Below are 25,095 nucleotides of genomic sequence, written 5' to 3' on the forward strand. Positions count from 1 at the left end.
AGGCAACACGCCAGCTGTCCCGTCTCCTTCCGGCCGGCGGCGACCGTGCATGTGACTGACGCTGCAATGCCCGGGCTGTGTCTGTGTGCACCGCCACGCCACCTGTCTCTCGCATCACCGTCACGTCAAGGGGATGCATGGCTAGTGGGGTCCACATGGAGGTGGCACAGGGAATATCGGCCTGGTCTACTACGAGTAATCTCCTCCAATCATCGCTATCTGATCTGATTAAGCATTAGCAGATGAAAATTGCTATGCATATTATCCCATTATTTGATGGGGATTTGATTCATGTAGAATTTGATCAATGGTTATAAATGTTGTAGAGCATTTGGATAATCTATAGTTGCGTGTTTATGTTCGTACATGAGCAAGATTTCGTATTCATGCTTGCATAATGGCATTGCACATTTGCGTGCATCGGCGTATGCTGCGTTTTACGGGTGCCATCGTTTGGCATATCGGTGGAATAAGTCAAACGGCATATTTACAAACGAAAAGTAATTTGTGAATAAAATTTTTATATATGTATTCTTAGCGATCTAAAAGCAAAGACTGAAAAATATACTTCGATGAAAAAAAATCCCAAAATCAACTCAAAATTTAACGTTGAAAATTCAAATTCTGACTGATAAGCATATGAATATGCTAAACGATGGGGACCGTAGTATTGTAGTATTGTTCTTACATGGTGTTTCCAGTCGTTAGCGGTCAGAATCCGGTTAACCTTACCAACTGGAACCAGGATGTCTCTCCTCTGTGCAGCGTTGACCGCATGTTAATTGCAGCATGTTCCTGTGCCTGGTGCCAGAGAATTTCCGCAGACAAATTCAATCCATACAGGTAACGGTCTAGACCAATTCGCAAGTACTACTAGTAGTAGTATAGTTCTAGCAAATTATTTTCCATTTTAGAATTGAGATTATTATACAGTACAGGAAAATACATAGTTGAGACCAAATCGTACGTGCAGGGCAGATTCGGCCATAACTTTCACACAATTGGAGTACAGTACAGCCGTGCATGCAAATGAAGTAGGAGTAAGTCTTGTCCACATCGTACTAATACTAAAAATCTAGCTGTACTTCCACTACTGGGATTTCCCTGCTGCTTCCTTTGATGGCAAGATGGAAACCGGCCGGTGCACCGTTTTCCTTCCAGATTTGCACGTACCACCACCCACTTGATCGTCTTCATAAGACAGTTTTTACTAATAAATTAATTTTTATTTCTTAATAAACCGTTTTAGTATTACTAGAAAATATGGGTAATCGATGAGGCTATAACCTAATACAAAATGTCTTAATACAAAATGTCTTAATATTTTTAGCATTGCAATGTGTTATATTTTATAGATTAGTTTTCTATTATTTTTTCTGTTTTATAATATATATATATATATATATATATATATATATATATATATATATATATATATATATATATATATATATGTAATGCTAGAAAATATTATAATATGAAATAGGGGGAGTACGCGGCAGACGGGGAGGAGAAAAAAAAATCGGTCACTAATCAGAAGTATAAGACGAGGAGATCCTGCTACTTCTTCCCCATCACCACCACCACCACCATCGCTTTCTTCCTCCTCGCCTTCTGCTTCTGCATCCATCCATCCATCCATTACTCGCCGAAGACTTCGCGCGGGGAGAGAGGAGGCAAGCTTGGTCGCGGGAACGCGGGAAGAAAGGTCCGAGCTTGGAAGGAGAAGAAGAAGTAGCCAAGAACGCGAGAGCTTGGAAGGCGAGCTGCGGTGGTGTAGCTAGCCAATGCCGGCGGGGAACTGGTAGGGAGGGGGATGGGGGGAGGGGGCACGCTCGTCGACGGATTCCGCCGCCTCTTCCACCGCCGCACGGCGTCCGGCTCCAACCAGTCGTCCAACGCCGGCGAGGAGGCCGCCTCCTCCGACCTCGAGGTCGCCGACGACCCGGATCTCGTCGCCCTCCGCTCCATCCGCATCCGCGTGCCCAAGCGCAAGATGCCTCTCCCCGTCGAGAGCCACAAGAAGGTGAGGAGGTGCCTAGTGTGAAGTGTGCTTTGCTTTGCTTCGTTTTCTTTTCAGTTTGGGGGTGAAATGAAAGTTTCAGGCTTTCTCGTGATCCTTGATTCGTGGCCACGAGGGGTTCTTAGACTAGATCAGATCTTCGTGGCACCTGAATTACTTGCATACTGTACAATATCATTATTTCTTTTTTTCTATGATCTGTGCAAAGTGCAATACAGCTCAAGTGCAGGTAAAGCTTGCGTGTTCTATCCAATCTTTCTTCTTTCGATGGTTGCTTGTAGAGCGATAGTTGCTTGTAAACTGCCATCCGATTCGTCATCCTGGCTGTTGACCTGTGTTATTCCAGTGATCTATGAAACGATCGATCTCGTAAAACTTAAGTTTCTTTCTTTCTTTCTCTGTTTGCTTAGTTCTGAAATTACTTGCTCCTGCATGCTCCATTTCTTAGAGGAGTGCAATTGCAGCACTACTATGCAAAAAGCTTGTGCCCTCTTTTGGAGCTGTTCTCAACAATTGGTCCCATCATCCTTGTCATACTGATCCTTAGGAGCTCATATCCAAGTTGTCCACTTGTGGTTTTGGATGATCTCATCAGAATCGGCTACTAATTAGTACTCCAGGTTTGACTTGGTCTGGCCTATGTATATCTCTGGTACGGACTGTTTCTATTGGGAACAAGTCGCGTCTTGCACATGGTATGGAGCAGGTGTTCCTTTCATTTGCGAATAAACCTACATGTCTATGTACTGAAAATGTCAATTTTTGTTAGGTTGGTCATGATATTCCCAGGGACAAGATCATGGTTTTGTTTATAGGGCTATTCTACTACTGAAGAAGTTTTATAACCAGCCACTCTGTATTTTTAGTTAGCTTAATATTTTCTTGCAAAATTGTGATCTTGTAGAACACAGTGGAAATGGAGTTCTTCACTGAGTATGGAGAAGCAAGCCAGTACCAGATCCAGGAAGTCATTGGCAAAGGAAGTTATGGAGTAGTTGCTGCTGCAGTAGATACCCGCACGGGTGAGCGGGTTGCAATCAAGAAGATCAATGATGTGTTTGAGCATGTATCAGACGCTACGCGCATATTGCGTGAGATCAAGCTCCTTCGTCTGCTCCGTCACCCAGACATAGTTGAGATCAAACACATTATGCTTCCCCCTTCTCGAAGGGAGTTCCAAGATATTTATGTTGTTTTTGAGCTCATGGAATCAGATCTCCATCAAGTCATCAGAGCGAACGATGACCTCACCCCGGAGCACTACCAGTTTTTCCTGTACCAACTTCTCCGTGCTCTCAAGTACATCCATGCAGGTAAGCTTAACTACTGATAATCCCCAATTCCCCAAGAACCTACTTGACCACCATTAAACACATAGTTCTGTTGATTTATCAATTAACATGGAATTCTAGCTTATTCTCTGATAAATCATCTATATTGGCACAGCTAATGTATTTCATCGCGATCTAAAGCCCAAGAATATACTGGCAAACTCAGACTGCAAATTGAAAATATGTGATTTCGGACTTGCCCGAGCATCATTCAATGATGCCCCTTCAGCAATATTTTGGACGGTAAGGTGCTTATATGAGATTTTACATTCCTCTTTAAGTCTTTATGTTATTAATTATGTTCTACTTTGTGAAGGATTATGTTGCAACGAGGTGGTACCGAGCACCTGAATTATGTGGCTCATTTTTCTCCAAAGTAAGGTCTTCAACACTAGAATTCTTTCAATCAAGATTAATGCTTTTGTGGCACCATAGATGAACTGGTCTAGTTGTTTTTAGCAATGCTTTCTTTTTTTTTTCCTTTTTCTTTATCTATCCAACTTACAGTTGTGCTAAATGAAGTATAGAAAATTAAGTTATTTTTCTTTTTGTTGATATTTTAGTTGTTTGTACATACAATTTTCTATCAAAGCTGCGCCACTTGAAACTGGATGAGTAACATTCTTGTAGAGAAACAATATACTGTGAACTCTTTTGTGCAATGCTGATGCTCTAGCGTTCCATGTGTTTTATGTGTTCTAACAATAGCCAATTTGCATACAGTACACTCCTGCAATTGATATTTGGAGTATTGGGTGCATATTTGCTGAACTTCTCACTGGGAGACCACTATTTCCTGGGAAGAATGTTGTGCACCAATTAGATATTATAACAGATCTTCTTGGAACTCCATCATCAGAAACCTTATCCAGGGTATGTTTACTTTATACCGATTCTCATATATCCTTGAACCTCCTATTCAGTAACATTCAAGAAGATCCAATTCTCTAATAAGATGAAACAATCACCTTACTGTTTTCTGCGTCTCTGCAGATTCGAAATGAGAAGGCCAGGAGATACTTGAGCACCATGCGGAAAAAACATGCTGTCCCCTTCTCTCAGAAGTTCCGCAATACTGACCCCTTGGCTCTTCGTCTGCTAGAGCGTTTACTGGCATTTGATCCTAAAGATCGGTCTTCAGCTGAAGAAGTAAGCTCAAGAGAAAGCATAGCATCCTTTCCAAACCTCAAAAGTAGTTTTTTTTTAAAAAAAAAAACTTTCAGAAAACACACATTTTTTATATGTTATATTCTCTTCCAATTTTCAGGCTTTGGCTGATCCGTACTTCGCAAGTCTTGCTAATGTGGAACGTGAGCCCTCAAGACATCCAATCTCAAAACTTGAGTTTGAATTCGAGAGACGGAAGCTGACAAAAGATGATGTTAGAGAATTAATTTATCGAGAGGTACAAAGCAATAGCTCAAGTTTCCTGCTTTGTGTTAATAATAAAATTTTCAGCTTTTCAAGATTGATAATTATGAAATGCAAACAGATTTTGGAGTATCACCCACAGATGCTGCAAGAGTATATGAAAGGTGGAGAGCAGATTAGCTTCCTCTATCCAAGGTGGAGTCTTGCATTAATTTTTCTTTCTTTCATCAGTTTTAAATTTGACGTGACAAAGATGAATATCTGGCTTTGTTCCAGCAAGTTAGCATGGTGTACAATATACTTCTTTGCACCAACAAAATTGCCTTCGCCAAATACTCTTGTTGGCAAAGCAAATTTACTAAGTATAGTAGTAATTTGCTTTGCAGTGCTATCATGAGTTAATATCTGATCTATTCTTGTTGCTCTCATTTTGGTATATCTTTATTTCCAAGGCTCCTTTCACCCGAAAATTGCATGGACATTGTTACAGGAAACACTAGCCATGTGTGCATCTAATATATATTTATCATGTCCTTGCATGGTTTTCTCTCCTTTTTTTACCGTGAACATAGCTATTCTGTTAATATTGTTATCTTACTGCAGTGGGGTTGATCGCTTCAAACGACAGTTTGCACACCTTGAGGAGAACTACAGCAAAGGAGAAAGAGGTTCTCCACTGCAGAGGAAGCATGCTTCTTTACCGAGGTACATAATGTGGCAATATCAGAAATCAAAAGTGCAGACCTACTTACTTTCATATCAATTATTGTACTAACTTCTCCATTGATTTTGCATATAACAGGGAGAGAGTAGGTGTATCAAAGGATGGTTATAACCAACAAAACACCAATGACCAAGAGAGGAGTGCAGATTCCGTTGCCCGCACTACAGTAAGCCCTCCAATGTCACAAGATGCACAACAACATGGATCTGCTGGCCAAAATGGTGTGACATCCACAGACTTGAGTTCGAGGAGCTATCTGAAGAGTGCAAGCATTAGTGCTTCCAAGTGTGTCGCTGTCAAGGACAATAAAGAACCAGAGGTACTGTTACTTTGCTGCCTGAAATTTGTCTATGATTCTTATAAGTCGGCAAAGTTGCATAGCTATGCACGATCGAACAAAAGTATAAGAAATGATGCGTGAAAAGAAAAGGAATTGACTGGTTTGTTGCATAGGTAGTAACTCCATTTCCCTTTGCATTTCCCTTTTGTTTTTGCTATCCTTTAGGATGATTACATCTCTGAAGAAATGGAAGGGTCGGTCGATGGATTGTCTGAACAAGTCTCCAGGATGCACTCCTAGTGCACAACGATGACGATGATCAGTGCAAGATTCTGTGAGGCGCACCAGATGCTGATAATTTCCAAGCAGAATGCTGCACTGCAAGTTTGGACTTTGGACAATGCAAGTATGCAACAGCCAGCCCGAGATGATTGGCATCTTCTTATGCTCATCCATGTTCACATATTCTTCTTGCCATTGTGCTGTCTGTCACTACAGGACCCCTGCATGGATTAATGTATTATCCCTCTGATGTAACACTAGATTAGTCCATCTGTCCATGGAGGAATGAATAGCAAGCAGCCAGCTTGTGCATCATGTGGGCATGTTCATTTTCCAGTGAGATCTAGTCATATCCATGCTTTTTTTGTAATGGTATATGAAACAGTTTATCAGTGAGACTCTGGTCCATTCCTCTTTGAAGAACTGCTGAGACAGTGATCCATTCCTCTTTGAAGAACTGTTCATTTTCAGTACATTAAGCCTAGTAAAGTTCAGATGTTTGAGTTCGGTGCTTAATAATCATGTCACACGAATTTTCCAAGATGAATGCCAAGTAGGAGTAGTATGTATGAGTGTACAATTGCATCAGAAATTCAAATGAAATTGGCGAATACCAGACGTAGCGGAGGAGATTCGTTCGAAGTCACAGGTTTTGGCGGCCGCGAGTCCGACGACCCGGAATGCAGTTTCGTACGTTGGAGCTGGCAGCACACTGAAGAAATTCCTGTAGCTGAATGCCTTGGAGAGATGTGGTATGTGATCACAAGCTCTTACTTAAAAAAAAAAGGTAAACTGCATAAACCACATGTTTTGTGATCAAAGTTGTAGAAAATCACACGTACTTTGATATTCATGATGCGCGTTAGACTACTGATCGCTAGCATTAGCGGTCATTTCTGAGTGATCCCATTTCCATTTCATCTTCTGCTACTCAGGATAGTGAAAACATCTGAAGAAATGGAAGTCTGAACTCTGAACAGGTAAACCCAGGATGCATTCCTTAGTGCGACAATGACAGATGACGATGATCGGTGCAAGATTTCTGCCAGACACACCAGATGGCAATAATATGGAAGCAGGACACTGCACGGCAAGTTTCTTTGAACTTTGGACACTGCAAACAGTCGTCCAAAGATGTTTTGCCACTTCTTATGAGTTATGCCCACGCACAATGCACGTTCATCTACTCTTACCATCATGTTACTCAATTCAGATGCAAATCATGCAACATTAGATATTTAGATTAGATCTGGTCCATGGAGGAATGAAGACTGGCCAGCTTTTCCACCATGTGAGCATGTTCATTTTCCAACCAATGGCATGTGAAGGTTATCATGTGCTGTTCCTCTGTAAAAAGAGCTGTGCTAATAGATCAAGAAGCATCACCTTTCGCATGCAATGTTTTCTTGTCTAATTGATCAATAACTGAGCCACACACTCTTTTACAAGACACACAGACATCTTCAAGTGCGCAGATGAAACGTCTTCCAGAACACCCCTCCATTCCAGTACTGCGAGCAACTCTATTGGGAGCTGAATTTACTGACTACTGAATTACAGAAAGGCAGGAGACATCTCATGACGATTTTCTTCGGTCAGAACAGTTGTCTTCACAATATTCTTCCAATTCACAACAAGCTCTCTCCTCAGATTGACCCTTGTCCAAACAGAGCTTCATAAGATATCAAGTTATGTGTTACTAAAGCATAATGAGCTAGACCTTAAGATACAATACAACAATGAGTCAATGACAGACGTCTGAGGCAAGATCTGTACATACTGGCGGGTAGCTACTCAACGAAGGGGTACATTTGGCATCTTAATTGGAACACTACACTAACTGACTAGCTGCTAGCTAATCCGGGAGCAGCAGATTTCTCTGGGCTCAATCCTTGCATTGAATATATACATAGCTGCCATCACTGGTCGCCAACATAATCAGAAAGGACTAACTCTTCCAGCAAGCATAAGCATGAATTCAGGAACAAGGCGGCGTGCAACAGGTACAGCAAGATGCTGGGCAGATGTATCTGGATTGTCATTGTGTATCACAGTAACAATCTCTTCGAGCAGCTTATCCCTACCACCCCGGAGAGGATCCTACAGCACACATTAATCAGAGAAAAAGCATCAAGTGTAAGAACTTTGTGCATTCAAATTACACTGCCAAATACACCAGGGCGTGATACCCATGTTGGGGCAATAACAAACATCAAGCAATACAGTTTATACATGATGATCAGTTGAGACAGTTAATTCTTTGAAGGGTTGAACCTTCAGGCCCTTTCTCTTGTAAACAAATTACAATCACATTGTATACTAAGCCGATAACGCCTTTATATTGGCTGAAGGTACTTAGTTATACTACCCACCATAATGGTTCTTAAATCAAAGACTATGACCATCTTGAAATCACAATATAGAGAAGAACAACATTACATCGAAGAATGAATAATTTTATATCTAGAAGAAAGAAAAGTACCATAAAAGCCAAAAAGAATAAAATGTCTAAACAAAGCAACCCATATCCAATAACCACTAATGTAACAATAGATTACCTGAAGGAACAAGTCAGTATGCGTCTTTCCATCATACAAGAACAGATCTGCTTTAGCGCCATTCTGTTGTAAAGCATCAAAGAAAGCCTCGCTGCATTTTTTCAATTAAGTCAATCAATAGAAATAGTCCAATATGGCAATATCCATAATATAGAAGTTTCGTCAGATAACACAACTACAAAAGTTACTGGTGAGGAGGAAAAATAAACAAGTGACTAAATCTCCTAAATGAAAGCTAGATGGTAGCACTAGAATCCCTAAGAATAACACTTGTTTCTTCTTAACTAGTGTTAACTACTCAACACCAACAGGAAATGGCACAACGACATGATGTTGCACTAGACTTATCTCTTCTTCTTGACTAGTGCAAAACTACAATAAGATTCAAGAAGAAACAATTTCTGACTAGTCTATGTTTTTCTTCAGCATGCCAAACAACATGGAAAATTCATTTGAAATGGATGCAGACAAGATCAGGGCACTATGAAGTATAAACAATCCAAAAGTCCTTAGAATACCCAAGTCCCTCAGTTTGGTTTAGTCATCTCATTTTGTTTGGTCAGTAACAGCATGTGGAAACTTTATCATAAGGCATACTTATTATAAAATAATGTCAAAAAGGTTTAAATGAGTTTCATTTCACTTTGTTCGAGAGAAAAGTTTCATTTCACTTAACCTGAGACATTCATCTCCTGGAAGAGAAAACAACTGAATAAGTATATAGTTGGTTTGTCCAATCTAATGATTTCGAATCAATACGACAAGAAAACATGCACCATGTGATCAACCATTCCAGTTGAACCCACCTCTCAGCCGATGGTATTGAATAGTCACTTGTTCCATGAAAAAGGAATATTCGAGGTAATAGAGATACTGCAGACCTAGCAGCTGGGTCCTTAACCATCACCAGTGGAGAAAATTTTTGCAACGACTCCTCGCCTTCCATTATGCTGTGAAACATATTGTTGAAGTGGAGTTTTAGTGTATATAAAGATAATCAACATGATATGCTCACATAGTTCAATAGTTATGTGGGAGTTGTTGTGGAGGACATGAATACAATACTATGCTACTTTTAACTAGCTGTAAACAAAAATATACCTGAGAAAGATCGATCGGTACAGGCCACGTTTATGGAAATGATCGACCAAGTTAAGAAGATTATAGCTGTAGAAATCATAAATCAACTGTCAAGTCCGATACACCAGAATTCCTGTATATGTGAACCATTAATGAAACTACTAAAAATGTAATATAATCTCATATTAACAACAAAGGTACCAAAATGATCCATAAATTACAAAGGCTGAACATGAATCATCAATAATATTTATAGAGTGAGCCCAATTGCCACGTCACTTCTTAAAAAGGGAACTTCTCATTTCTTAAATCTGGAGCAGCATATTACAGCTCTGCTCACAAAGAAGCTCAGCAGACTACATGATATATTCCACTGCACACTGTTGCAAATATTTGACGATACAAACAACTGAAAACTGAAAGTAGTGTGTACATGCGCATTCTCATACACATTATAAAAAATGCAAGCCTTGCTGCATGTCACCTACTGTAAGTGTAAAGAGAATAGGATATTACCCGCCAGAAATACCAAAATAAGCTTTTAGCTGTGCAATGCTCCAAGTGGAAGCATCTCCTTCACCAGATTCTTTAATAGCTTGGTGTAAGAGAGTACAAGCAGCAATATGAGCACCAGCAGATTGTCCAACAAGATAAATCCTGTAAGTATCATTTAGATAGAGCAGATACGGACAAGATGCCTCAATATATGCCATACCAAAATCAGAACGCTGAGTTGTTTCTTGTATTCATAATGCTTCAGAAGTTCCATATGTAAGATCTTTATACCATGCAGTGCCTATTACTAGAACCCTAGAATATATAAATAGCCAAAATGAAATATGTCTCTGACGCAATCTAACTCACATTCCACTGATGGTATCCTAATTATTAATACAGTAACAATTTGTGCACATCAGCGCATGAGAAGGGCATACGTTGGTAGGAACCATTTTGTAATTGCAACAGAAAAGTTTGAAAGTTTGATATCATTGTAAGTTATGAACCTTTCAGGATCACCTCCATAACTAGCTATATTATTGCAGACAAAGGCAATCCCTTGAGATGCATCTTCTACCATGTCACCAATAGTCCCTTGAGGAAAGTTTCTGCAAACAAATAATTGGTATGCTCCATGAAAATGGTATGAACCCTCATTCTTCTATATGCATATTTGGAATTTATTTTGAGTACCTGTAATCAATGCATGCAACTAAGATGCCCCTCTCTGCCAAGCGCCTGCCCAAAAGGGCCCCCCACCCTTTGTACCTGTGGATGTGATATGTATAATTTGCCATTATAGAGTCAACACACAATCTAAATCTTACTGGAACTTCAGGTAGTAAAAATACAGAAAGTTGGAGACCAGGATAGTACATACTTGTACAGTTTTACTCACCCTATGATCCAAGCTCCACCCGTGACAAATGCCACAACTGGCTTCAACCCAGTTCTATCGGTAGGTATGTATAAATCCAGCCTAGATAACGAATTTTCAGGGTTCAATATATGAACAGCATAATAGACTATGCCAAGTACACCAAGACAAATTAAAATACAAATATGAGCATAGCATTATGAAAAAGATAGCAAGAAGTACCTGTTTCTTGGTTGTTCTCCATATACAACACTTCTACAAACTTGGCTCGAGAAGAAATAATAATATACAACTGTATTAAAGAAAAAAAAAAGAGTCAAGGCCATCTCCATTCTGTTAAACACTTTCTGTGGTAATGAAATTTGTTTTTCCTTTTGAAAACTGGCTAGGAGCTCTAGCACTAACTAAGGAAGAGGATGTGGGATGGAACCCATGCTAGTCTTAAGGTTTCAAACCAGCGGATGGGACAATTGTGATCTCAGGTATATAACACAAAATCCTACTGAAATACTACTTATGAAGACATGGTGAATCAACCAAAGAAAAATGTGGAGATGTGCCAAGCAAGTGCAAATGCTTTCTCTCCCTCAACAAAAGAGTAATGGCAAGGCTAACCTTGAATGAAACCTGGCATGAGCAAGAAGGTGTAACAACAGAGGGCTAGGAACTGCCTGATCCATCTGTAGCCTATCCTGCATAAATCAGACAGAGACAGGTTATTGCAAAGAACAAAACACGAAAAGGCCATACTCCCATGCACAATCACAAAAGCAGTTTAGCATCTGATCTTAGTAGAAAGCCTAGAAATGATCATTTAGCTCAGTGGTAAACATGCCATGATACAATTTCCCCAAATTACAGCATTAACACAAACAGATCGCAAGGTTGAAGTGATAGCAGCCTTGTAGTAGAGTAGAACTATCAGAAATGGAATTGGCGAGTACCCGAGGTAGCGGAGGAGGATGAGCGTGAGGCGCGTGAGTAGGTAGGTCTCCTCGGCCGCGCGGCGGACCTCCCGCCGGAAGGATCCGCTGCGCTGCCGGAACCGCTCGCTCACCACCACCCGCCGCCGCACACCCCCACCTCCACCTGGCAAGAGCGGCGCGTCCTCCGCTGCTGCTGATGCAGCGGCGGCGGCGGCTGGAGATGACGGCGGAGCCTCCCCCGTCTCGCTGGGCCGGGCTGCCGCGCGGTCAGCGAGCTCCACCTGCATCGCGACTGACAAACCAGCCGGCGACGTGCGATATTCCCCCACGTCGTCGTGACTCGTAGCGCTCCCTGCTCCGGGCAAGACGTAGCGCGGCCGCCTCTCACGCAACGGCGAGGTCGCCGGGGAGAGATGGCGGTCGTTCTGCGGCGGCGCTCCGGCGGACGACGGCGAAGAAGAGAAGATCTTCTCACTGGAGGGAGGGGGGGGAGCTGACAGGTGGGCCACCACATGGCAGCGAGGAGTATTTATTCGAAGAGCCCCTTTAATTATTTTCGTATTACCAGTTAAATCCATCCACGATCGCTAATCCAAAACTGCACGCGTCTGAACCGTTCGATCTGAGGTGCGGCCAGATCGAGAAAAGAGTAGTTGGGGAGCGCATATTTACATTTTGGACCTTACTCTTATTCGTATTTGTGTTGCGGCCATATCGAGAAAAGAGAAGCGGGGAATTAGCACATTTACATTTTGGTCCTTCTTCTTATTCGTATTTGTGTTGACGGGTACCGTGGATTCCACCGGCGGCGCAGAGCCGGAGACCGGAGGGCGGCGGAACTCCGGCGAGCTCGGCGGTGACCGACGGTGGAAGGAAGGTGCATTGTTCGTCAGTACACCAAGCTCTCATCAACTCGCCGAGCGCTTCCCCTCCCTCCGCTCCATCCATCCATGGCGTCCTCCCCGCCTCCATCGACGGCGTCCCCCACCTCCTCCTCGCCCTACCGGAAGCTCCTCCACTCCGTACGCCTCGCCCTCGCCCTCATCTTCGCGTGCGATTCCGAGTCCTCTCCCCTGATGATACACTTTGTTTGGATTCCTTGTTCGGTTTCAGTTGATTTACTGGGCGGTGCAGCGCTGCCGGATGTCGGAGTCGCCGTGCCGGCTCACGGTCTCCGTCAAGCGCTCCCCGGAACCCGCTGGTTCCTCGCCCCTGCGTATATCTGGTAGTGCAGCTGCGCGCTTGCGCCGTTGTGATCTGTTGCCCCTTCCTTCCGCTTACATTCGTGAACTACTGCAGTTTCAGATACTGGAGTTGGGAGCAAGCTGGAGGAGTTCCTGGAGCTAGATGCATTGGCGCGTGAGACCCCCGTGGAGAAATGGGGTATGCGATCACCTTCTCTCGCTCAATTTCCCTGTTTGCTGGTTGTCAGTAGCATCCTCAGACTGCGGATTGCATGAGATGTGTGGTTCTGTTGTTAACAACACCGCTGAATCATCTGGGAAGTTGGTTTGTACGGTATAGCCTGTTAGGTACGGAGTAGATATGGAGTTCACCAAGTCATCAGAATTTGCTTAAGATATATTATCACTACATTTGATATGTTCATATGTAGAATTGTAGATGGTCTTGATGGGAAGATGGATATATGTTTTTCCCTGACATTCTCTTGGGCAACAACCATGTACCTGACACTGTGCCATGTATCTTCATTTGGTTTAGAGTTTGTCATAACTCTTGGTTCATCATTCATTGTCTCACACTAATTCTTTCCATCTGCAGATGGTACCCTCTTAATCACAACTACAGGTATGCTTCGTATCTAATCTATGTGTTACATGGTTCCACTGCTCCATTTGTGCCATACTGACATAAACCATTTCATCTTGTCTATTTAATACTTTCACCTTATTCTAAAACATATGTTTAAGTTATCATGTGTTGTCCATTGTTCTCCATGGTCCCATGCTGCTAGTGCTCATTTTATTATCTCTTTTTGGAGTGGAAATCCCACAAAGCCTGAGAATTTTCCCATAAGAGCTGCAAAAGTTGATAGCATTGTGGGCATACTTAAATCGGTCGAACCACAGTAGTATGCCATGAAATTCGCTGTTTCACTTTGCTAAAACTTATATTTGAATCTTGCTGTCTCCTTGGTTCCTTTTTGTTCCTTTTTTGCATATAATGTAGTTCTGTACATACTGTCTAATTTATTCAAAATGGCTTTATTGGATAAAAAGGAATTCTAAAGTCAAAGGAAATGTTAAATATTTATGTTGCGTATACTTATCTTGTTATGTTTCTTCAGATATTTTCCAGAAATTCTGTGTGTATGTTTATTCTGTTTTGAATACATGTTATGACACCTGTGGATCCCTCCACAAATTAGCATTTGCCATGCAAATACATAAATATATATGTTGTAAACTATTGTTTTATTATCTTAATTCTATGTGTTTATTCAATGCTATTGAACTTTTTATTGCATACTTTTCCAATCTGTAGGAATCGATGACAAAGCTATTTATCGTTATCAATTTAATCTTCAAGAAGACACATCTTCAAGCACAAGATTTACCAAGCTAGTGACCACGTACAAAAGTCGTGCTATATTCAGGCAGGTCCTCTTGTGTTACTTTGATGTGACCTATGGAAATCTGGTGTTTGTTGAATCGTTTATGCCTTTTTCAACACAGTGGAACTGAAGTATGCCTTTGCCTGCCAACTGAAGCTGATGTTGATGACTTAATATTATGGTTGGTTGGTTTTGTCCGCAAGGTTGTATTAAGGAACATTCATATTTTTTAAATGTTTTTTCACCATAATTTTACCTGCCCAACCTTAGCAACATTAGTGATCGTTGTAATTTGTTATCCTGTCAATAATAGAATCCTCATAACAATCCTATATTACAGACTTACTATAGTCATTTGTTTCCAAATATGATAGAATTAGTAACATTATGTTGCTAACCATTTCTTTTTGCGCGATTGTCCCGAATACTTTCTAACTAGCATGTTTCTGTTGTTGACCTTTGCAGATATTCGTGCTAAGAGCATCTGTAAGTATTTCTGAACTTTTTTCTCTAGTTGTAACCAGTGTGTTCTTCCTATTTTCTTTGTTCACTATGTTTTTTTTCCATATTTCATAATGACTGATCATATTTATACTCACCATTAATCCCTTTAATCCTGAGTCCTTAATCCTCAAGTCAAAATGCCAAATGCTATTCGTCCATACTGACCATACACACTGGTGCTATTGTGTGTCTATCTCTTAGCAGCGGGTGATGCTGTTCTCTGAGGATGTGTTTTTCTTGTTAGAATAACTGTGTCATTTACAAAGCCTTCTAGCTTATCCCGTATCATGTGTGGCGTACTGCTCTAACAACAGTACATTATCCCGTATCATGTGTGGCGTACTGCTCTAACAACAGTACATTTCATGCCACTTATATCATCTAAATCGAATGTGCAGATTGCATTATGTGAATACTTTTTCACACACTGCAGGACATGTTTGATGTATTTCTATATGTGTTCCCGTTTTATATGGAGTCTCATACCTTTGTGCATGATGTGCAAAATGAAAATACATGTTCCTGTATTTATTTATTTACTTCTGAAAATTCACAAATACAAAAGTAACAAAACACGGTGTTCATTGGTCTATGCTACAGGGCAAAACAACTGAAAACCCTAATATTGGAGTTTCCTACAGATGCATTTGTTTGATAAGTTCTTAACAGCCATCTGATATCATATCACCAATTTGTCTGCCTGCATTTTCAGACCAACAATATTGTGTATCCTGAGATGTAATTAAAGGATATAAAACTGATGATCATGATTCATCCTCAGTACTTGGTTACATTCCATTCCTCCGAACATGTCTAATTTTACTTTGTGTTTGCATATGTCCAGTTTTAGTTGTTGCACAGTAAACAGGCCTAGAATTAGAAGCATCTATCTGCTTTTACTCTGTTTTTTCTTATTGTGACCTCTTAAATGGTTGTTTGATTTCTTTTGTACTACTCAGAATTTAGCATGTGAGCTCTTTGTTGCGCAAACAGACAGTGCTGGATCAGGAGACGTTTGTCTGTCACAAGATTCTGATGATGTCCATATTTCCATTACCACATCAAGTATTGACCGTCTAGTTTCTGGCCTTAAAGATTATGCACTCTCACATGCTAACACATCTGACAGGTGTGAAGCATGCTACATGAACAGGTAAACATTGCTTGCTGAGTTTAACTCTAGACATATTTGTTTATTTCTTTACTTTGCTATTGGAAATAGATTTATGATGTGTGTTATCTTTTGGATTTTGACTTTCAGTGGAAGCTTATCATTAGCAATTTAGCATCCATATTTAATCATTTTTCTGGAACTTGCACTTGAATCGCTAAACAACAGGTTTGAAGTTAATTTATGGGTGTTTTAGACTTTGTGTCACATAGGAAAAGTTGTCGCTCATGAAGCGGTAAATAAAATAATTGCAGTCACTGATTCTGAATGTAGTTATGAAAACTCACTTGTGCACACACGAAGGCTGGGGGAATAAGTCTTATCCCATCACATCTAATAAAATCTGAAATGTATTAATCAAATATGCACAATTGAGTGTATCAACATTATTTAATGTGAAGATATCAGATCCTGCCGCATTTGAGCTCTAGAATTGTATATATCAAGGCCTAATAGCTTTCTTTTGTTAAACAAAGTACCGATCTATCAGATGAACTGCTTCAGGTGGCCAACAGTGTCTGGTGCTATTCGCTAGATTTGAGTAATGTCTAATTGCCCCATTTTCCCATCACCCAAAGTCCCAAACCCATTCAGCATTTCAGTTCAACCTTTTTAGGCATGCTTGTGTATCCTACCTTTCGGTAGCCTGGTATGTAGTAGTTGAATTCAGTCATGTGCATACTAATGAATACCATATGTGTATCATCTATCTCTGCAATTGTACATTCCTCAAATAGCTTTGATTACATAGTTGATAGGGCTTGTATGTTTTGCTCTTCTGCCGTCTCACTTCAGAGATCGCCTGAAGATTGGAACTGGAACAGCAAAATATGTAGACAAAAGAAAAGCTAAAGGGCAACTTGTTGAAGTAGTGATAATGCTTGCACCTACTTCATCTGATTTGAGCTGTTGGATGACAAATTGTTCATCTACACAGGTTTGCACCATAGGCCTCTAAGTTACATAAACTAATTATGCAATTACATTAGCATACTTGTTCTTGTGATGTCTAACTGGTTATGGGTGTAGTATACAAGCAAGAGGGCCTCTTGTGTGGTATATTCTTGCTTGTATTTAGTAAGCTTATAAAAGTTATAACAGCATGGCGTCCAATGTTTATGCTGAAGGTGTGGTTCAAGTATGCTCACTGCTTCCACTCAATGGTGAATTGTCTATTGTAGGTTTTGCATTTTGTAGAGTTCATACCATGTCCAATCTCACAATCCTCCCTCAGTGCGCTGATGAGCATAGACTGGCAAAGCTACGGTTTCAAGTTTAAAGGGGGTTTCATTGATGACGATGGAAATGCTGAGCTTCAATGGGATAACATGGCATTTTCTCATGTCGATATTGCCATTCACACTTACCACGAAGGATATCCAGCTTTTGTTTTGTGCATGCTTTCTTTTTTCTAGTGATGGTGTCGCCTGTCTATTTGGCTGTGGATATCTCTGTTGGATTTCCCATCACTGTATTTGGCTATCCTTGACCTGCTGTAGCTACTGCTGTTGATGAATGGAAGAGCTCTCAACCTGAAAGGCATCTTCTAAGAAAGGCACTTAAGTCTGCATTGTTTGGATTGAAAGCAGACCATGCAGAAGACTTTCTCAGCTGCCATGGCCAGAAGGTTTGTGCCTTCTACACTTTGCTGTTAACCACGTAACTGGTGTGTTTGTTATTTCCATTCCTTACTTGTATGTATTTTCTGCCTGTTATAATTTATAACTCAAGAAAAACTATTGTTAGACATAAGGTAGTACTGAACCGACACCTGTTAGATTTAGTGCAACCTCAATGCAACACTTCTTAATCTGTGCCACCTGCCAACCTCGCAAAGTGACCACTTTCTGTATAGTTGCTCTTTTGGTCACACAAATTAGATTGACGTCATAATAAGCTTCATATTATAATTTCTGTAACTTATCATCAGAAATAATCACTCTGTTGGTTCCTACCTCAATGTGAATATCATCTTCACTTTCCTTGATACTTCTTTCCCTTGAAATATCAAGTGTGTGTCGGCTTTATACTACGAGGGGAAAACTGTATAGGGAAGAACTGGTGTGCCTACTGCCTAGTACACCCTAGCAAAATTACCACTCCCCTTAAATACCGAACAAAGACTAGACGGCAATATTGTTCAGCTTGGGAATGGGCTTTGTAAGTCTGTATGCCCTCAACTATTCTTGCTAGTTTTCATCAGGACACACATTGAATCTTAGTTTGGTGGCAAGCCACAAATGACATGGCCTAACATTTGCGTACTGTCAGTTCAATTACTACAAACTTGAAAAATGGATTAATCTGATATTCTAGAACAACTTTCATATAGAAAGTTTTCACACGAAACGCACCGTTTTACGGTTTGAAAAGCGTGCCATGAGTATCCAAAAGTTAATCCAACCTAAGGTAACTTGATGTAACTTGTTATTGCCTACAATTTGATGTAACTTGTTCTTTCCATAATTCAGGTTCGCGAGTATGTCCCTGATCTCGCAGAATCGATAGCTGGCTTAATCTTATCATCCAATGATCAAGAGTTCCAAGATGAGTGCATCGCTCTTCTCGGCCTAGGCTCAGATCAAGATCTCACAGAAGGGGCGGTTAGATCCTGCATCGGTGAGAAGATGAACCGTATCGTAGAGATGAATGACACCAAGGAGAACGTAGAGCACAACGCACCTTATCTGTTCGAGTGCGAGAGGTTCGATGAAGATTATAGCCTACTGGATGAAGACGACCCAGATGAGGATATGATTTTCGATTTCTAGCATTTCCAATTGTCTCGTAGCACTCCTAATCCAGAGATCTCCTATGCTGTGAGAGAGCTTTACTTTGACCAGAGAACTTTATAAACACTAACAAAGACTGCTCTCTGAGACTGTTTCCTGCCTCGTGTAAACAAAATTCAGACATTGTTACGTCAAAAATTCAGAAACTGCAAGTAATTGCCCATGTGCTGAGCATCTCTTTCTGTTCGTTCTCGTTCATGATAATATCTGCGTTCAATAACTCCATGAAGATTGTGTATACTATAAGCATTTTTAAAATAGTGCCAAGTCAAATATTTTTAATTGTGACTATTAATAGAAAAAAATAAAAAAAAATCATGTAAAATTAATATTAGTAGATTTATCATTAAACAAACTATCGTACTATACAATTATTTGTATTTAAAACATATTACTTTTATAGATATTGTTGGTTAAAGTAGCATCTCGAAAACCGTGTCGAAGTCCAAAAATACTTATATTTTAGAAAGGATGGATAGAGTATAACATTACAGACAAATTACATTATTTTTGTAGAAAATTCCACAAAATTTGAGTTGAATCCTTGCCTTCTTGATATCAGAAAGACGCGTGAGGGCGTGAGGCTGGATGCGTGTGGCCTCCTGACCTCGCGTCAGACTCAGAGCCCCATTTGCTTTTACAGAATGTGAAGCGTCCTCGTCTCGTCTAGTCCTCTCCTCCTCCTCCTCCTCCCTCCTCCTCCTCTCCGCTTTCGCTTTGACCAAACCCAAACCACGCGCAGCGCTCCCATCGCCCAGGGCAACGCCACGAAACCTAGCCCCACCGACTCGCCTCGCCTCGCCTCGGAATCCCCCAACACCAGAGCGCGGCGGCGACCATGGAGCCCTCCCCCGTCGGCGGCGGGTCCGCCTCCGGGTCGGTGGAGCGGTGGCGCGCGGAGGCGTCGCGGGCGTTCCAGCACTACCTGGATCGGGCGGCGCCGCACACGGCGGGGCGGTGGGCCGGCACGCTCGTGGCCGCGGCGGTGTACGCGCTGCGGGTCTACTACGTGCAGGGGTTCTACGTCGTCACCTACGGCCTCGGCATCTACCTCCTCAACCTCCTCATCGGGTTCCTCTCCCCCATGGTCGACCCGGAGCTCGAGGCGCTCGACGCCGGCCCGGCCCTCCCCACCCGCGGCTCCGACGAGTTCAAGCCCTTCATCCGCCGCCTCCCCGAGTTCAAGTTCTGGTATACGATTTTTCCTGATTCGCTTCTGATCCTAGGCAGCAAACTGGTGTAGGTAGTTGGTGATGCGACCGTACAAATGTGATTTCTTAATGTGAGGTTTTGATCGAACCAGCTGAGATGGTTTGGATCATCAATATTCAATTCACCGACCAACACATGTGTTCCACTGATTAATCGGATGATGAGGTAGTAGATGGATAGGCAAAGGCTTCACTATGAATGCTAACCTACGGCTTATGCAGATTCCATTGGGAGTTACTACTTAATAGGGCTATAGATAATTTTGATATGGTAATTGCTTAGGTTGTGCATAGCTGGAAAGTCCGCGATGAATTTTTCTAGTGGAGCTATTGCATTTTTTGCGTGCTCTTATCCTGTTTAGTTGTTGGCTTGTGATGTACTAGTACAGTAACTTTTACCTGTTTGTTTTTAAGTTCAGATATTATATTACGTAACATCTTCGTCAAGCTTACAATTTTTTATGGAACTTAGTTCATGAGCTGCTTTTACACGTTGCTTTATTGACACTTGTTCACAAAACAAGAGGCACTTGCTGTTTTATAGCATCGAATTTTATTTCTTAAAAAGATCAGGAATAGTAATTGCATTAGTTTGTCATGGGCACATCATGCCACTGTAATTAAACACTTCCCTATTTCGTGTTCTACTGCCAATGGGTTTGGTTTCTTTGTGTGCTTGTGTTGGCGTGTCTAGCAAGGCCTATTTGCGATGCAAATGCAAAATGTCAGCTATGCTAACTAATTTATTTTTTTTCAGGTATGCCATCACAAAAGCCTTTTGTGTTGCTTTTCTGATGACATTCTTCTCTGTATTCGACGTTCCTGTCTTCTGGCCAATACTTCTCTGCTATTGGGTTGTGCTTTTTGTCCTGACAATGAAGCGGCAAATTGTGCATATGATAAAGTACAAGTATGTCCCATTCAGCATAGGAAAGCAGGTGAGATCATTATGATATGTATGCATAGTTGATAGTGTTTTCTTCTGCCATTTGGAAGTTCAGTAGTTCATACTGCACCATATGTTAATCTTCCAAGTGGCCATTACTTTGTGTATTTGGTCCTAGTCATGATAGCTGTCTTGGGGGCAGTAAAAATTAGAAAGGCCCTTTATTTGCAATTGCATTGGGGGCTTGTCAGAGTTACATCCCTAGTACCTTCTGATTAAGTTTGTACTTACTGCACTAAGATTCAAGAGTAAATCATATGTTATGAGTAGGAGCTACTGGCCTTGTCTTGATATGTTTTCTCATAGTGTGATATACTCCCCTCTGTTCATCAATATCGGTGTCAAATATTAGTGATCAGAGGTAGTATCATAGCCAAGCACATGTAAGATGATGACAGTAGGTGTGTCACCATGAGAAGACATCGCTAACCAATTTAGATCACTGACTTGTTGCGCTACACATTTTCCTTTTTCCTGAAGGAGTTGCACTATACAATTTTTTAAATGTACAATATATTAGCTTACTGAACTACATTAATTCCAATGCAGAAATATGGTGGAAAGAAAGGCCCGGGAGCCAGTACGTCTAAAGACTGAGACCTGGATTGCAGATCCCTGTGTTGCTCTTGAGGCAACATGCTGGCATGGTGGTTTTTTGGTACCAGCTACTGACAGTGGATGTACACCTCCATTCGCTAGTCGAGAGGAGCTTAAAGAGACTTTGCATCGGTTGATGACCATTTGTGTTGTATATCAGATTCTTCTGTGCAATGACTCGTTCATTTATAGTTCTTGTGCTGTGCGGCTCTTGTGTGGACGAGTAATGAACCTATTGAGTCAGGTGCAATGCAAATCAAAACTATTGGGGCTTGACATGGATTTGTACTGGAATTCAACATGCTCGTTTCCAGACGGGGCCCTTAATTACTCGCATGTTAGTAACACATTTGTTATTCTATTTAGAGTCCTATGAAGGTTGTCTGTTTTGTGTATGCGCATGAGCCATTCGGTAATTGTTACTCCCTTCATCCTACATTGAGCATCCAATAATGTCTGCTATAATGTTTGTGCACCAAGAACAAGAATAATTTAAATCACATCGATCAAGACGTCATGTATAATATGCACACATTCTCTCCTAATGCATGAGTTGGTTAAAACACAATGCACAATTCCACTCTGCCTTTAGCATGCACACATTCTTACATGATGTATTAATTGTGCTCTAATAAAATCCTTATACATGTGATCAATTTGAAAAATTAATTTTAGTTTTTATTATATGATAATCAATTTAAAAAGAAGGGAGTACTATCTTAACTGCACTAATGATTGGTGGCCAAGTGATTTACAACCTCTGATGCCCATCGTAAAATCCCAAGCTGTTTTAGCCTGTGCTAAGTCAAAACTGTCAGCCTACCAGGCAGTTTGTAACTAACTGCAAATATGGTAACCAACCCGCTGGCTGATAGGCGGGGCCGACCGTTCGCTCCGGCCCCACCTGTCAGCCAGCGCATGATCTCTACTCTTTTTTATTTATTAGGAGGTTGCTGCGCTGCGGAGGCTGCATGCATTAGCGCGGAAATTCTCAGGCTCGCCGTCGACGAGGAGGAGGAGGAATCGGGAGGAGATCCGAGATGGCGGCGAGGGAGACGTCGCGCCACGCGTCGCTCTGCCTGTGGCTCGCGCTCGTCGCCGCCACCCTCTCTCTCGCCCAGGTACTCGATTGATGATGCTTGCTCATTCTGTTTATATCATTCACATTGCCCGGATTTTTCCCCTTCAATTCTTAGTTGCCACCCTATCATTAGTTTGCCACTCTCCCTGATCTGATCTGATTACTCGTACGTCACTCTTCTCCAATGTGTTCGATTTTCTATTTGTTTTAGAACTTTTGCTCTCTCTGTTTTCTCTTTTCAGGCGGTAGAATCAGAAGCCGAATTGACCAAGGTCACCACCAAGGTCTTCTTCGACATCACAATCAATGGCAAGCCGGCAGGTTTGTGCATCCTGACTCCCTGATTTCTTGAGTTCACCAAAATTTTGTTATTGCCTGCTTCTCTGGTAATAATGCCATTTATGTATGTTGAAGATTGTTCATTGTTTAATGAAATCTTCCATTATCTAAAATAATGCGTGTTTGATTGATGATATGCTCATTGACGTTTAGATTGTTTCTACTTGGTTGTTATAGGTCGGATTGTCATGGGGCTTTTTGGAAACACTGTTCCTAAAACAGCAGGTATAACATCAACCTAATTACTTATTGTTTTCAACTTAATTGTTTTTGTCTGAGACACAAATTGGTAATGGTCTCTGCATCTGCTCTTTGCAGAGAACTTCCGAGCAATTTGCACAGGTATTTCTTCCCAACCGTCATACTACATTTCTTCAATGTAATGCTACCGATTTCATACAAATTATTTGAAATTATACAATTTGGTCAGCTATCCCAATTCCCAAACGTGAAAGGCTATATGTCCTTTTAGTTTTCTTCTCTAAAAGTGTCAAATGAAAAGGCATATTGCTCGCATCCTTTTTATGTTATACTATAGGGTTAATACTTATTGGCATATTCGGTGTTACATAAGTTATTTCCTTTATCACTCTGGGGCCTGTTGGTACTTACTGAGCATGCCCCAAGTCATGTACTCCAGTTGATTTGGCTACTATAGTTCACGAGATTTGGAGAGAGAGATGTCCCTCCAAACATTTTTTTTAAAGAAAAAATTGCAAGCGTGTTGGCGATTGAACACGGGATATCAGGATTGAAACCACACACCCCTTGCCACTGCACTATCAAGTGCATCTCTTGGCTACTATAGTTTCATGTAGCAATCTCAACTTCACATTTATACAGGTGAGAAAGGACTTGGCAAGAGTGGCAAACCTCTCTCCTACAAAGGAACGCCATTCCACAGGATCATCCCAGGCTTCATGATCCAAGGAGGCGACACCGTGAGCGGCAATGGAACCGGCTGTGATTCGATCTATGGTGGAATGTTCCCTGATGAGAACTTCAAGATCAACCACTCTGCACCAGGTGAACTGCTTTTCTTGATATCCCAGTTGTATACTACTATATTACTGCACAGAAATTTCATTCTTTTGAGCAGCAAGTCCTCATGTTTGATTTGCTGGCTGGTCATTGGTTCAGGGTTGCTGTCCATGGCCAACTATGCGAAAGATACAAACGGATCCCAGTTCTTCATCACCACCGTAAAGCTAACCCGGTAAACTTCATCAGCTCCTGAGAGCTGAGAATTAGTTTTCGTGCAAATTTTCTTTTTGTTTGCTAGAAATCTTCCGATCAAATTGTAATTTTGATCATGACCTACTCTTTTTGTGTTGTTTGCTACTGCAGGTTGGATGGGAAGCATGTTGTGTTTGGCAAGGTGCTTTCTGGAATGGACGTCGTCTACAAGATTGAAGCTGAAGGCAGTCAGAGTGGTACTCCACGGTCCAAAGTCCTCATATCAGACAGCGGCGAACTGAAGTGATCTTCCATTAACAGAAGCTTAATAACGAGCTGTACTTACTTACCGTGAATTCCTATCATTGGAGTATGTGTGCACGTCATTAGTGCCATGCATTGTTTGGAGCCTGTTTCTGCTGATTATAATGTGACCTGCTTTGTGTAATTGTTGTAAAATGAGAGTGTTCTCTCAATATTTTCCCATGGCAATTCAGATTGGATATGCAATGCAAGCTTATATACATGCGAACACAATGTCATATTCCTCTTTGATTTAGATTATTGAGCGGATTATTCCATGAATTATCAATTTGATTATGACTATAAATTAAATAATTTATAAAAATAAACTTAATAAATAGTTTAAAACACGCATTTTTAAGCCTTGTACAAGAAAATTCTTTTTATAAAAAAAATTTAAAGCGTTGAGCAAATAATCCGTTTCTATAATTAGAATAAGGTTTAGTTTGA

At 41.1% G+C, this 25,095-nt stretch overlaps 5 protein-coding genes across 6 annotated transcripts; 4 read left to right on the plus strand and 1 right to left on the minus strand.

The window, feature by feature from the left end:
• The first annotated feature begins 1,504 nt into the window (after positions 1-1,504).
• Positions 1,505-6,550, plus strand: LOC4342017 (mitogen-activated protein kinase 12-like). Its single transcript, NM_001421899.1, has 11 exons — positions 1,505-2,026; positions 2,928-3,336; positions 3,470-3,597; positions 3,671-3,730; positions 4,078-4,227; positions 4,348-4,503; positions 4,622-4,759; positions 4,847-4,920; positions 5,329-5,430; positions 5,528-5,768; positions 5,955-6,550. The coding sequence occupies exons 1-11, from the start codon at positions 1,817-1,819 to the stop codon at positions 6,027-6,029; spliced, it is 1,743 nt and encodes a 580-aa protein (NP_001408828.1). The 5' UTR covers positions 1,505-1,816; the 3' UTR covers positions 6,030-6,550.
• Positions 6,551-7,401: 851 nt separating this feature from the next.
• LOC4342018 (probable isoprenylcysteine alpha-carbonyl methylesterase ICMEL1) lies at positions 7,402-12,453 on the minus strand. Of its 2 annotated transcripts, NM_001421884.1 has the most exons (11): positions 11,969-12,453; positions 11,640-11,716; positions 11,247-11,316; positions 11,046-11,126; positions 10,841-10,915; positions 10,654-10,755; positions 10,166-10,306; positions 9,671-9,736; positions 9,376-9,519; positions 8,570-8,660; positions 7,402-8,111 (listed from the first exon to the last, which is right to left on the minus strand). In NM_001421884.1, the coding sequence occupies exons 1-11, from the start codon at positions 12,235-12,237 to the stop codon at positions 7,950-7,952; spliced, it is 1,278 nt and encodes a 425-aa protein (NP_001408813.1). In that variant the 5' UTR covers positions 12,238-12,453; the 3' UTR covers positions 7,402-7,949. The 2 variants fall into 2 exon arrangements, with proteins under 2 accessions (NP_001408813.1, XP_025882139.1); XM_026026354.2 differs by lacking the exons at positions 7,402-8,111; positions 8,570-8,660 and adding an exon at positions 9,124-9,261 and having other exon boundaries at positions 11,969-12,426.
• Positions 12,454-12,727: 274 nt separating this feature from the next.
• On the plus strand, positions 12,728-19,155 carry LOC4342019 (type 2 DNA topoisomerase 6 subunit B-like). The gene is made up of 12 exons (XM_015787586.3): positions 12,728-12,972; positions 13,064-13,175; positions 13,250-13,333; positions 13,733-13,759; positions 14,456-14,567; positions 14,647-14,728; positions 14,991-15,011; positions 15,989-16,182; positions 16,996-17,137; positions 17,382-17,575; positions 17,704-17,827; positions 18,672-19,155. Exons 1-12 carry the CDS (start codon positions 12,901-12,903, stop codon positions 18,969-18,971), a joined length of 1,464 nt encoding a protein of 487 aa, XP_015643072.1. The 5' UTR covers positions 12,728-12,900; the 3' UTR covers positions 18,972-19,155.
• Positions 19,156-19,660: 505 nt separating this feature from the next.
• On the plus strand, positions 19,661-22,022 carry LOC107275316 (protein RER1A). The gene is made up of 3 exons (XM_015787821.3): positions 19,661-20,183; positions 20,961-21,141; positions 21,699-22,022. Exons 1-3 carry the CDS (start codon positions 19,831-19,833, stop codon positions 21,744-21,746), a joined length of 582 nt encoding a protein of 193 aa, XP_015643307.1. The 5' UTR covers positions 19,661-19,830; the 3' UTR covers positions 21,747-22,022.
• A 613-nt stretch (positions 22,023-22,635) lies between these two features.
• Positions 22,636-24,874, plus strand: LOC4342020 (peptidyl-prolyl cis-trans isomerase CYP20-1). The gene is made up of 7 exons (XM_015787820.3): positions 22,636-22,867; positions 23,070-23,148; positions 23,344-23,391; positions 23,485-23,508; positions 24,010-24,192; positions 24,307-24,382; positions 24,514-24,874. Exons 1-7 carry the CDS (start codon positions 22,787-22,789, stop codon positions 24,647-24,649), a joined length of 627 nt encoding a protein of 208 aa, XP_015643306.1. The 5' UTR covers positions 22,636-22,786; the 3' UTR covers positions 24,650-24,874.
• The last annotated feature ends 221 nt before the right edge of the window (positions 24,875-25,095 follow it).

The sequence above is a fragment of the Oryza sativa genome, chromosome 6 (genome assembly GCF_034140825.1).
Source record: "Oryza sativa Japonica Group chromosome 6, ASM3414082v1".
In the NCBI taxonomy this organism is placed as follows: domain Eukaryota; kingdom Viridiplantae; phylum Streptophyta; class Magnoliopsida; order Poales; family Poaceae; genus Oryza; species Oryza sativa.